At 41.7% G+C, this 12,566-nt stretch overlaps 1 protein-coding gene across 1 annotated transcript in view; it reads right to left on the reverse strand.

Annotated features, from left to right (window-relative positions):
* The window catches only part of LOC118102993 (mucin-5AC-like), a 16,978-nt gene extending 11,131 nt beyond the window's left edge, over positions 1-5,847 (reverse strand). The window contains exons 1-2 of the mRNA XM_047338990.1: positions 5,771-5,847; positions 5,266-5,426 (exon numbers count right to left, since the gene is read on the reverse strand). Of these exons, the coding sequence (XP_047194946.1) occupies positions 5,266-5,426; positions 5,771-5,847 (238 nt within the window). The remainder of the gene's footprint in view (positions 1-5,265; positions 5,427-5,770) is intronic.
* Between the last annotated feature and the right edge of the window lie 6,719 nt (positions 5,848-12,566).

The raw sequence follows: 12,566 nt of genomic DNA on the forward strand, positions 1-12,566 counted from the left end.
GAGGAGAAAATACATCAAGCATTGATTTGATAAAATGCTTTCTTCTTGGGGGTACCAACAAACAGAACTGTATTAATATCTCTTTACTCTTACCATCACGGTGATGGAGCTGCTGACCCAATGTCGAAGCCGTTGACTGATGAAGCTGCATTTAGCAAATGTTTGTCGCAGTGTTGTTAGGAACAGCAGCCGCTGAAAGGTGATCTCACAAAGATTGATGATTGATCCATTTCTGCAGGAGGAGAAACAAATAAATGTTGAATGAGAGATATCCAGATTTAAGGCTGCAATCCTTGAAAATGTAACAATATGTTAACAAATTACCTGAATTCACCACTTCCAGAGTGAGCGAGGAATTCATTTGTACCGGGGTTCAAGCTGCAGAAACAGAAACACATGGTATTTAAAAAACTTGTTTTATGCTCGATGTACATTTACTTGATATAATTTTGGCTCCTTGATAAAAAATAATAAAATGAAAACACAATAATGTGAAGCCACAGATTTGTCTGAAAAGAGGCTTACTGATTCTTTATGAGAGAAGCTCTTCCTTTAAAAAAGCAGCAGATGTTGTATCAACAAGTCGGTTGTGAATGTTGCCCAGGCCTGAAAATCACTTTCGCTTTGTTGTGATGGCAGCGGTTGTTGTTGCTGCAGTTGTAGTTGGTGTTGAATTGCAATTGTTGGCTGTTGTTGCTGCAGTTGTAGTTGTTGTTGTAGCAGTTGTATTAGTTGCAAGTGGACTTCCTAACACACATTTTAGAAGTGTAAATGAATAAATCAATATGTACATCTCCTGCTGTTGTAAGAATCAGAGTTAATAACAAATACTTTACAGAGCGAGAGCAGTTTAGATGATAAAAAGGAAGCAAAGACTAGCCAGATGTTGTCACACACACAGGCACTGTTGATGAGTTGTTCAACTGTGGGAGCGACAATCTTTAAGTTGTACTAAAGAAATATCTTTATTTTACCTCATTGTCTTTATTTTGAAACACAATTTTAGATGTGACTCATTTAACACCAGCATCAAGACATGGTATTTCACACAATTGCTCCCAATTTAGCTACTTTGTCCAGTATATTTGTCAGAGCTTTTCACCTTCCCTAGCCACTAAAAATCGTTTCTACATGAACAAGAGAGCCCCGAAGTCAAAGACTCATTGGGAACCAAATCCTGCAAGTTAATGTTGGTCAGCTGAGAGAAAGAGCTCTTTCACACAAAGGAGTTGATCAGTTATGGTTCAATGATAAAATAAAAAGACCCCCAAAAATTTTTAAACAACAGAAATCATCCCCAACCGTTTTCCCCCACCCACTAAATCAAAAATAGAATCAGGACCCAAACAAAATATCAAACCTGCAAGAGAATAGGATGCCGGTGTTGTAGCAGCGTATGCAAATTAACGTATCTATGTCACATGTGTCATTCATAATCTAGCGACCTTCAGAGCCAATGGCTACTTCTGGTGAGATTTTTTCACATGTATTTTACAGGACTGATGAGAGGGTCACTGATGAGTGGCTCCATTCTAGCACAAACTTAACACTTGGTCAGAAGCACATGGTGCAGGTGCATTAGTGTTGTTTCCAAATCCACTGTCACTTGTTTAACAGAAAAATGTTTGCTGTCAGACACATGGTTCTGCTTAATTTTTGTCATAACAGGCAATACATCAATCCTTAGTGTCACCTATTAAAAAGACCCATGAACATTGGTGGATTACTGTTATAAGCAGTTTTCCATAAGTAGTAGAGACTACGCGCTTCTCTGCAGAAAACAGTTCTGCTATTAACTCAAGGCAGTGTATGCCTGTGCAGCATGTGGGTGCATGTTACTATCTTTATAAGGCCCCATGTGGCAGAACATCTGCCACAGACGATTAACTTTTGTAGTAGTTTGATATCAATGCACTAACACTGCAGCCAACCACAGCTCATTTGAGGATAATTGGACAGTTGTTGCTCAGATGACTGCAGTAAGCTATGTACTAGATGATGAACTTGGCTGGGAGTAACAAAAGTCAGTTGTGTCATGCTGTGAGATAGATGTTGTTTTTACTTACCAATTACAGTGATTGTGCCCTTGCTGGAATCTGTAGTCACGTTGAGAGGGGCTGTTGGAATTATTTACAGCTGCTACTAAGGTTTCAGTAACAACACCATTCTGGGAGGTCTGAAGTGGTAGAGATCGTACTGAACGCGAAAATCTCAATCTGCATCTTCAACTGCTTTTGTTGATCGTTTCCTCACGTCAGGAAACCAAGCAAGTATTAATAATAATATTAGCTGACTTTAGATTAATCAAAACGTATAATTTGCACATGAAACTTTCAACACAGTGAGTCAGTAACCCTGAGTTTAAACAATATTAGTAAAGTAACAAATATGTTTTACCTGAAACCTTTCACCCAAACTTATTAAGACTTTTTACCAAATCTTTTCTTGTATATTTTGTTGCACTGCAAAAAAGCTTAACATAGGCAGCTGGGAAGATTTCAAACAATTTTCGTTAAATAAATTTAAGAATAAATGAAGAAATCTGGTGAAGTAAATCATAACAACTGGTTTCTAGTGTAAAATGTAATGAATGGAGCTGCTTATTGATTAATAAATAATATATAGGATATGAAAGTGTACTCACCGGCCCAGCAAGTTTTTGAACAAGCTCTTTGTATTTACTGCTTTCTGGGTTTTGAGATCATCAGTAAATGAAACCATCAGTCAAACTTGACTGAGACAGTGTAAGTAGGTTGAGGAGCCCCACAGTTGCTTGTAGCTGTTGGTGCGCAGTTGCCAACATTGTTATGGGGTTATGAGCTGTTGGTGCTGCAGTTGCAGCTGTGGGTGCCGCGGTTGTAGCTGTTGGTGCAGCAGTTGTAGCTGTTGGAGCGCAGTTGTTGCTGTTGGTGCGCCCAGTTGGAGCTTTATTGGTGCGCCAGTTGGAAGACTGTTGGTGCCGCAGTTGGAGCTGTTGATGCGCGGTTGGCAACTGTTGGTGCGCCCAGTTGTAGCCGTTAGTGCGGCAGTTGTAGCTGTTGGTGCGCCAGTTGCTTTAGCTGTTGGTGCCGCCAGTTGTAGCTGTTGGGCTTGCGGTTGTAGCTGTTGGTGCAGCAGTTGCTTAGCTGTTAGTGCGCCCAGTTGTAGCTGTTGGTGCGCGGTTGTAGCTTCAGTAGGGCCAGTTGTGGCTGTTGGTGCGGCAGTTGTAGCTGTTGGAGCCGCAGTTGTAGCTGTTGGTGCCGCAGTTGTAGCTGTTGGGGCCGCAGTTGGCAGCTGTTGGGGCGCCCGATTGTAGCTGTTGGGGCGCGGTTATGGCTATTGGAGCCGCAGTTAGCAGCTGTTAATTGCCAGTTGTAGCTGTTCCCACGCGGTTGTAGCTGTTGCAGCAGTATTGTAGCTGTTATTGGAGCATGATTGTAGCTGTTGGTGCCGCGGTTGCGCTTTGTTGGTGCCGCAGTTGCAGCTAGCAAGTGCAGCAGTTGCCCAGCTGTTGGAGCGCGGTTGTGTCGTTGCGCGGTTGGCTGTGCGTTTGCGCGGTTGTAGCTGTGCGATTGCGCGGTTGCTATCGTTGCGCCAGTTGCCTTGGCTATGGTGCTACGGTGCAGCTGTTGGTGCAGCGGTGTTGTTAACTGTCGTTGCCGCGGTTGTAGCTGTCGGTGCTGCGGTTGTAGCTGTTGTTGCGAAGTTGCGGCTGTTGTTGCAGTTGCTGTTGTTGCTGGCAGTTGTGGCTGTTGTTGCACTTAGTTCAGCAGCTGTTGTTACATGATTCAGCTGTTGTTGCCCAGTTGTTGCGCCAGTTGTAGCTGTCTGTGCCGCAGTTGTAGCTGTCGTTGCCGCAGTTGTAGCTGTAGAGTGCCGCGGTTGTAGCTGTTGTTGCGCGGTTAGCAGCTTAATCGGTGCTGCAGTTGTTAGCTGTTGTTGCCGAAGTTGTAGCTGTTGTTGCGAGAAGTTGTAGCTGTTGTTGCGGCAGTTGTAGCTGTTGTTTACGCCGCGGTTGCTGTTGTTACGCCCGATTGTGGCTGTTGTTACGCAGTTGTTGCCGCAGTTGTAGCTATCTGTGCCGCAGTTGTAGCTGTGCGTTGCATGATTGTAGCTGTCGATTGCACAGTTGTGCTTTGTTTTGTTGCGCGGTTGGCAGCTGTCGGTGCGCGGTTATGTGTCGTTGCGCGGTTGAAGCTGTCGTTGCGCCAGTTGTAGCTGTTGGTGTGTGATTGTAGCTGTTGTCACAGTTGTAGCTGTTGTTACCCATGATTGCTTACAGCTGTTTATTGCGGCAGTTGTTGCAGTTGTGGCTGGCGGTGCGCAGTTGTAGCTGTAGGTGCAGCGGTTGTGGCTGTTGTCACAGTTGTAGCTATTGTTGCCGCAGTTGTAGCTGTTGTTGCAGCAGTTGTTACGCAAAGTTGTAGCTGTCGGTGCCGCAGTTGTAGCTGTCGTTGCCGCGGTTGTAGCTGTGCGGTGCTGCGGTTGTAGCTGTCGTTGCGCAGTTGTAGCTGTATCGTTGCCGCCCGGTTATGGCTATGACAGTTGTAGCTGTCGGTGCCGCAGTTGTAGCTGTGGGTGCAGTTGTAGCTGTCGGTGCTGCAGTTGTAGCTGTTGGTGACGCAGTTGTGAGCTGTTGGTGCCGCAGTTGTAGCTGTTGGTGCAGCAGTTGTAGCTGTTGGAGCCGCGGTTGTGGCTGTCGTTGCCGCGGTTGTAGCTGTCGTTGCCATGATTGCTTGGCTGTCGGTCACGCGGTTCTTAGCTGTAAGTTGCGCGGTTATGTGTCGGTGCTGCAGTTGCAGCTGTTGGTGCAGCAGTTGTAGCTGTATGCGTTGCGCCAGTTGTAGCTGTCAGTGCTGCAGTTGTAGCTGTTGTTGCGGAGTTGTAGCTGTTATTACGCAGTTGTAGCTGTTGTTGCGCCAGTTGTTGCGCGGTTCGTAGCTACTTCGATTACGCAGTTGTAGCTGTTGTTACGCAGTTGTGGCTATGGGTGCAGCAGGTGTGGCTATGGTGCGCCAGTTGCTTGGCTAGCCGATTGCATGATTGTAACAACCATTTGCACGCCACTTAAGCTATTGTTTGCGGTTGTCATTGCCGCTACTGTTGTAGCTGTTGGTGCAACAGTTGTAGCTGTTATTGCTGCAATAGTTGCTTATTTGTCATTGCGCGGTGCTTTAATAATTCCGCCAGTTGTAACTGCCGTTGCACAGTTGAAGCTGTCGTTGCCGCAGTTGTAGCTGTTGATGCAACGATTGTTGCACATAATGATTAGCAGCTCTTCGTTACGCGGTTCTGCCAGCTGTAGTTGCCGCCATTGCAGCTGTCCGGTGCCGCGGTTGTAGCTGTCGGTGCCCGGCAGTTGTAGCTGATTGCGCCCAGTTGTAGCTGTCGGTGCGCAGTTGTAACTGTCGTTGCCGCGGTTGTAGCTGTCGGTGCTGCAGTTGCAGCTGTTGGTGCGCCCGATTTAACTATCGTTGCGCGGTGTAGCTGTTGTTAGCGCAGTTGTAGCTGTCGGTGCGCAGTTGTGGCTATGCGTTGCGCAGTTGGCTTCATGCGTTATGATTGCAGCTGTTGGTGCAGCAGTTACAGCTGTTGTCGATTGCTGTTGTTGCCGCAGTTGTAGCTGTTGTTGCGGCGATTGTTGCCGCGATTGTGGCTGTCGTTGCATGATTAATATACGTTACGCCAGTTAGCTATGCGTTGCTGCAGTTGTAGCTATCGGTGCAGCAGTTGTAGCTATCGTTGCCGCAGTTGTAGCTGTGGTTGCCGCCCAGTTGTAGCTGTCGATTACCGCAGTTGTAGCTGTGTTGCCATGATTGCGTAGCTGTAGTTGCCGCGGTTGTTGCGCGTTCTTAATATGGTTGCCATGATTGAAGCTGTCGTTGCCGCAGTTGTAGCTGTTGTTGCAGCGGTTGTTGCACGCCAGTTGTGGCTGTATCGTTTATGATTGCTTAGCTGTCGATTGCGCAGTTGTAGCTGTCGGTGCGGCGATTGTAGCTGTCGTTGCGCAGTTGTGGCTATGCGGTGCCGCCCAGTTGTAGCTATCAGTGCTGCGTTGCAACTGTTGATATAACAGCCCAGTTAGCTGTGAATTGCGCAGTTGTAGCTGTCGGTGCTGCGATTTGTAACTGTTGTTGCCGAAGTTGTAGCTGTTGTTGCAGCAGTTGTAGCTGTTGTTGCGCGGTTGTAGCTGTTGTTACGCCAGTTGTGGCATTGTTGCGCAGTTGTTACGCAGTTGGCAGCTGTCTGTGCCAGTTGCTTCATCGTTGCCGCCAGTTGTAGCTAATAGATTACGCCAGTTGTAACTGTTGTTGCGCGGTTGTAACAGCCGTTGCCGCAGTTGTAGCTGTCGTTGCCGCAGTTGAAAGGCTGTCGTTTGATTGTAGCTGTTGGTGCAGCAGTTGTAGCTGTTGTCACAGTTGTAGCTGTTGTTTGCCAGTTGTGAAAATGTTGTTGCAGCAGTTGTTGCCACGCCAGTTGCGGCACAACCGATTGCCAGTTGTAGCTGTCGTTGCGCGGTTGTGGCTGCTTCGTTGCTGCAGTTGTAGCTGTCCGATTGCAGCAGTTGCCCAGCTGTCGTTGCGAAAGTTGCTTAGCTGTCGTTGCGCCAGATGTAGCTGTCGTTGCATGATTGTAGCTGTCGTGCGCAGTTGTGGCGGTCGTTGCGCGGTGTAGCTGTCGATTGCCGCGGTTGGCATGGCCGGTGCGCGGTTGTAACTATGGTGTGGTTGTGGCTGTCGTTGCCATGATCGTTGCGGTTGTAGCTGTCGGTGCGGCGGTTGTAGCTGTCGTTGCGCGGTTAGGCTGTGCGTTGCATGATTAGCTGTTGGTGCAGCAGTTGTAGCTGTTGTTGCCGCAGTTGTTTGAGTTTGGACTGATCCGTAGAAAATAACTAAAATACAAGATTTGTGTAAGTGGTGAACAAATAGAATTAACTTACAAAATAAACTATGTGATGCTTGACTGTGTTACATAAGTGTTCAACTAAAAGTTTATTGCAATTAATCACCTTATAATCTGTATATGTGTGATTTAATATTTTATTGTGTAAGATATTAGATAAAGTTTCTACCAAGTTCTCTTACTAAAGTCACATAGTATTGATCATTACAGACTTTATTCTTATTTATTTCAAGACAATCTGGAAGTCAATCAGTTCAACTTATTTATCTTACCTGTTAGGATCAAGAAAACTGATATGATCTTTCTGGTCCCCATCCTGTCAATGCAATCTGCAAAAATCAAACAGATAGATGCAGAATGTGAAGGGTGTTTACAGTTGGATTAGTTGACCCTCAGAGATGTATTACATGTCTCGGATGAAACTGTTGAATGGGGTTATACACCATCAAAAACATCTTGACTATTTTGCAATATTCTAAAGATTAAACTTTTTAATTTCATTATATATACATCGTTTAGTTTTTGTTAACGTTTTCTTTGGAACTATGTTTTAAATAGAAGAAAGGTTTTTACGAAGAAATAATAAATAGCATAACACATTAACACATATGTTTAGAAGGTAAATTTACCACAAATATAATCCATTGGCTCTTCCTTAACTACATTTAATGACAGTTGTTTCATTTATCTGTTACACAGGTTTCTGAGATGTCTAACTCATTAAATAAGTGATGATCATGTTGATAAATACTTTCTTGATATATGGTATATCATATATTAAAAAATGATTCAAAATGTGTACGTTATCAATGTCAATATTATCGAAGTGATTACGAAAACACTGATGAGAATTTTCTTTTTATTTGAATTTGTACTATGGAGTAAATGCATATTTTATAAACATCTCACGACATGCTGGTTAGTTTTTAATGTTATTTCTTCCCAGTCCTTTCAGCTGCACATTGAAATGCCATCAATTACTTATGTATCATATTTTGGTTGCAATTGTAAACTGGTGGCCCACACGCACAGCAAAACTTTTCACTATAGCCATTTGTTTCCAAATTTAGGAGACTGAATGCATTTCTCAAGATGTCTAGGATGTCGTTTTAAAATAAAGTGATCAATTCAACTTTTCACTTTTTTAAATTGTAATTGAGAGACTATTATTTTTTAAAGCACCTATCTAAGAAATATTCCTTTGGGAGATTTCAGCTATTTTCAATTCAGTGAGTAAGTCTATTAATTATTTGATGGAAAACGTAACATCCCTGAACAATAAAAAAACAGTTTTTCTGTTCAAGCTCAGCGCCAGAATCTGTAACAGAAAAGAAACAGCATAGTCTCGAGCCGGGAGTGTAATTTAAGTAACCAGGCTGAGCTGTTCTTGAGGCAATTGGAGTGAAGAAAATTCAGGAAAGAATTTTTCACTGTATCAATTTGTTTTCAAACATTTAACAAATGTATTAATGCAAATATAATGTCCAAATTTCAATTGAGCTTAAAAAAACTGAAAAACTTAAAAATAGAAAATCGGAATAGAAACCCGTTGATGCGGAATTTTACATTTTAACAACAAAGGTTTTATGATTTAATTATCAATCAATTATTATCATTTTCGTAATTAGATAATATGTAATATTAATGTTTCTTATTCATAATGACCGCTATTACATCTTAGATAATAATTATTATTAAACAAAATGGTATAATAAATAATCGGACAAACATTCAACAGACACACACACACACATGATGATGAATTTAGAAACTGTACAAAAGTTTTAAGCATGCCACCCCCAATATAGATCATTTAAGATGAGAAGTTATCGTTATTATTTTTCCGACGAACAGGTTCTTAAAATGTTCACTTTTTCTCTTAGATTCCAGCTCGGTTCACATATAGTGTTTACAGGCCTCTCTTCTTCTGTGACAGTCTGACATCTATTTGGGCGCTATATGTTCAAATGTAAGAGGTCTGCCGGCGTCAGATTGACGTACATCCGATCAGAAATGCTGTGACACCACTTAGAAAATAACAATGTACTTACAGTTAGTTTCTTGTGAGTACTGTAGTACCTCCTTCTTGTCCTGTGAAAAGAAGTACAGGTACATTCATCAGCGTGAATGTTTGGAAGGTTAAAAAAAAGATGTGTGTGTGATAGTAAATTCACGTGAATGAACAATTTGCCCAGTTTAGTGAGTAAATGCAAGAAAACTTGGGATGATCATGTGCAGCCACTGAATGAATAACATTTTGTGCGATATTTGGAGATACGAAAATACAATTAAATTGTACAACTTTGATGTTACCATATGGACATCCCAAAATAATTCAAGAGTTTCTTATCATATTTATCGGAGGAGTGCCAGTTGTCCACATCTAGAAAAAATGTGAGACATAGTACCCACAATTTCTAAAAATAGTGGGTGGAACAAACACATTTTGCGGTAACCTGGTAGTCAAAAGCAAATCCCAAACACAGGAAAACCACGAATTAAGCTCTCACATTGTAAATCTAAATGTTCCAAAGCTCGCTATGACCGAGCAGAATTCCTCCATCAATGTGATTTCTTTTCATTGTTTTTAATAGATGTTGAATATTTTCTTCCATCCTGAATGTTGGTGGAAAACAAGAAAGTTTCAAGTAGTAGCTGGTGCAGCATAAATTAGTGACATAAGGACAGTATGCTTTTACTGCTTTATTGTTGACTATTGTTCACAAGTTATGATGCTAGAAAATCAAAACAAGGTATTATTACGGTTGATTAGTGAAAGTAGTTGTTGTAACTGACTGCTAACTTGTTAGAGTTATGCAGATTGTTGGAGTTTATTATTTGTGTTGGGTTTATTTTGTTATTCATATTCAAGTATGTATCTTGTTATTTAAATTAATGGTGTCCTTTTCCAATTTGGCGACTCAGCTCTGGAAGTGTGCCTGTAGCTTTCACGGAGTGGAAGGAATGTCTTTCACAAAAATCACTTGCTCCTGGACTAATTAAGACCAGTCTGAGCTTGATAAGCTACCTGCTGTGCATCCGAGCGTCATGATGATGGTAGCAGCCAGAGTAGCTGAGACGACCTCTGCGGCGATTCCTGATCAAACTGGCCGAATCCAGATGAGAGACTCCATTAATCCCGTTTAACACCCCTCGGCGAGTGAATGAATACGAAACCAGTTTAAATTCCCTCTGCTACAGTTAGTGCGGGGTGGGAGTCAGCTTAATGCAGCATTAGCGTTCTTTATTTGATAGAGCGCACAGCGGTGAGTCGTGTTCCTCATTTGAATGCGCGTCATTGTTACTATTAACCGTCAAATTTCTCTCCATTGGTATTTATTTTGATTAAGGGATGTTTAGATATTTTAATAGTTGTATTTGTCTTTTATTAAATGATTATCTTGTACTTGTTAGTTTCAATATGGTTCATTTGTGTATTTCTTCCTAGTTTCACGGTGTTTCTACGGTGCCATGGTGGTGTGGCCTGATTAAGAGTGCTGAAGCATCAGTTTCCCAGGACTCTCTGCGTCTTGCTTTGCCCCAGCCAGGGGCTCATTACAGTTGTGATGTATTCTTATTTTGCACCTGATTGTCCATTGCTGGTGTTGCAGGTGCAGTCCGTCGCTGATCTCGAGTTCTCTGTTGCTGGGCAGTTTGTCACAGCGATAGCATTCTAAAATGAAGGTCAGAGACCAAAGATCCAAATTAACAGAGGAGAATCACACAAAACACAATAAAAAAATTATTAACACCTCTGCAAGCTTAACCACAACCAAAGCAAGACAATTCAATTTGGACTCTTAAACATAATATCATTGTCATCAAAAGGCTGTTTTAGTTAATGAATTAGTCTAAGATAACAATATTGATTTGTGTCTCTCACTGAGACCTGGCTGCATCCTGAAGAATATGTCGGCCTAGAGATTTACCTACTCCCCCCAGTGATATAAGTACACATTCCTCGAGACTCTGGCCGAGGAGGTGGAGTGCTGCTATTTTTAACTCAGTCTATTAATTTGTACCTAAACTATAACTCGTTTGAAGTCTTCTGTCTGCCACACCATCCAATCCCACAAAAGCCAATCATATTTGCTGTAGTTTACACGTGACTCCTGAGGCTTATTCTAAATTTTTTTACTAAAAACAGATAAAGTTATTATTGTCGAGGACTTTAATATTCATGTCGACAACAGCCTTAGTATTGCATTCATTTCAACATTGGGCTCAATTGGTTTCAGCCAGTGTGTTCCTGTACTCATTGTAACCACACACTTCACATGTACTATCATATGGTCAAAATTTTACATCTAATAGTACTTCCCTTAATCCGATTATATCAGACCATGTTGCAGTAACTTGTAGTTTATTGTTATCCAGATTCATTCCAGAAATTAACAGCTCCTTTCGAGGATGTCTGCCTGATGATGCTGTGGCAAAGGTTTAAAGAATGGTGCAGTTACATTTTTACTCCAGTATTATCCCTCAATTCAACCAATGAATTCTTTAAAACCTAGCTCCACTGAGATTGACCATCTTGTCGATAGCTCTGTAAACTCATTATGATTAACAGACTATAGCACCTCGAAAAGAAGCGATGTGGAAACAAGTAAATTGGCTCACACGGTATAATTCCAACACGTGAATTAAAACAAGGCGTAAGAACACTAGAAAGGAGTGGCGCTTCCAACAATGTGTTGAAAACCCCTATCCAGGAAAGACAAGTGTTAAGGTATACAATTATACAAAGCAAGGCACCTTCTCCACATTAATAGAAAATAAGAACAACCCCAGGTTTCTCTTCAGCACTGTAGCCAGGCTGACAGAGAGTCACACCTCCACTAAACCCAGTATTCCTCCATCCGTGAATAGCAATGTCTTTATGAACTTCTTTAGCGATGAAATTCTAACAATTAGAAATATAATCTACCATCTCCTGCCCTCAGTTGACGCTGATACATCATAAAGCACAGAAATCTCAGGAACAGCTCAGAATTCTGACAAATATTTAGAAAGCTTCTCTGGTCACCTTGATCAGCTGATCATAATAATCTCATCGTCTAAACCAACAACTTGTATTTTAAGAATCCCATTCCTGCAAGTTATGAAATTCTGCCCTAATTAATAGTACTTTACTGAATACAATCAATCAATTGTTGATTGCAGCCACATCGTGGATCATGATGATGGATGAATAAATTGTATACTACTATGTGCTTCTAGGAATGAAGATGTTTGGTTTCGACACTGCACTTCTCAAGACTGAAAAATCTCATGATGAAACCTGAAAATCATCACCCAAGGAAGGACAAACATTTTCAAACATTTTTGTACCTTGTTTATTATGACATTTCTGACAGAAACCCCAGAGAAAATACATGAAATCTCACAGAATAAAGAAATGTGCGATTATGTGGAAGTCCACTATATGTAATTATAAAAATCAGTTTCCTTATATATATATATATACAGATACACCATGACCTTTGATAAAAATAAAAGAATTCGCATTGTGAAGCCATATGACCTGCATGTGTTCCTTCATTTAATTTAAGATACAAACTTAAGAAACATTCATTTTACATGCATTTGGAGATCATAGAAAAGTTTAGATAAAGGCGACATTAATGCCGAACAAAGTTGAATATTGCTGCATATTCGCAGTGCCTCCAGTGAGGAAGTCAGAT

This window comes from Hippoglossus stenolepis, chromosome 23 (assembly GCF_022539355.2).
Source record: "Hippoglossus stenolepis isolate QCI-W04-F060 chromosome 23, HSTE1.2, whole genome shotgun sequence".
Taxonomy (NCBI): Eukaryota; Metazoa; Chordata; class Actinopteri; order Pleuronectiformes; family Pleuronectidae; genus Hippoglossus; species Hippoglossus stenolepis.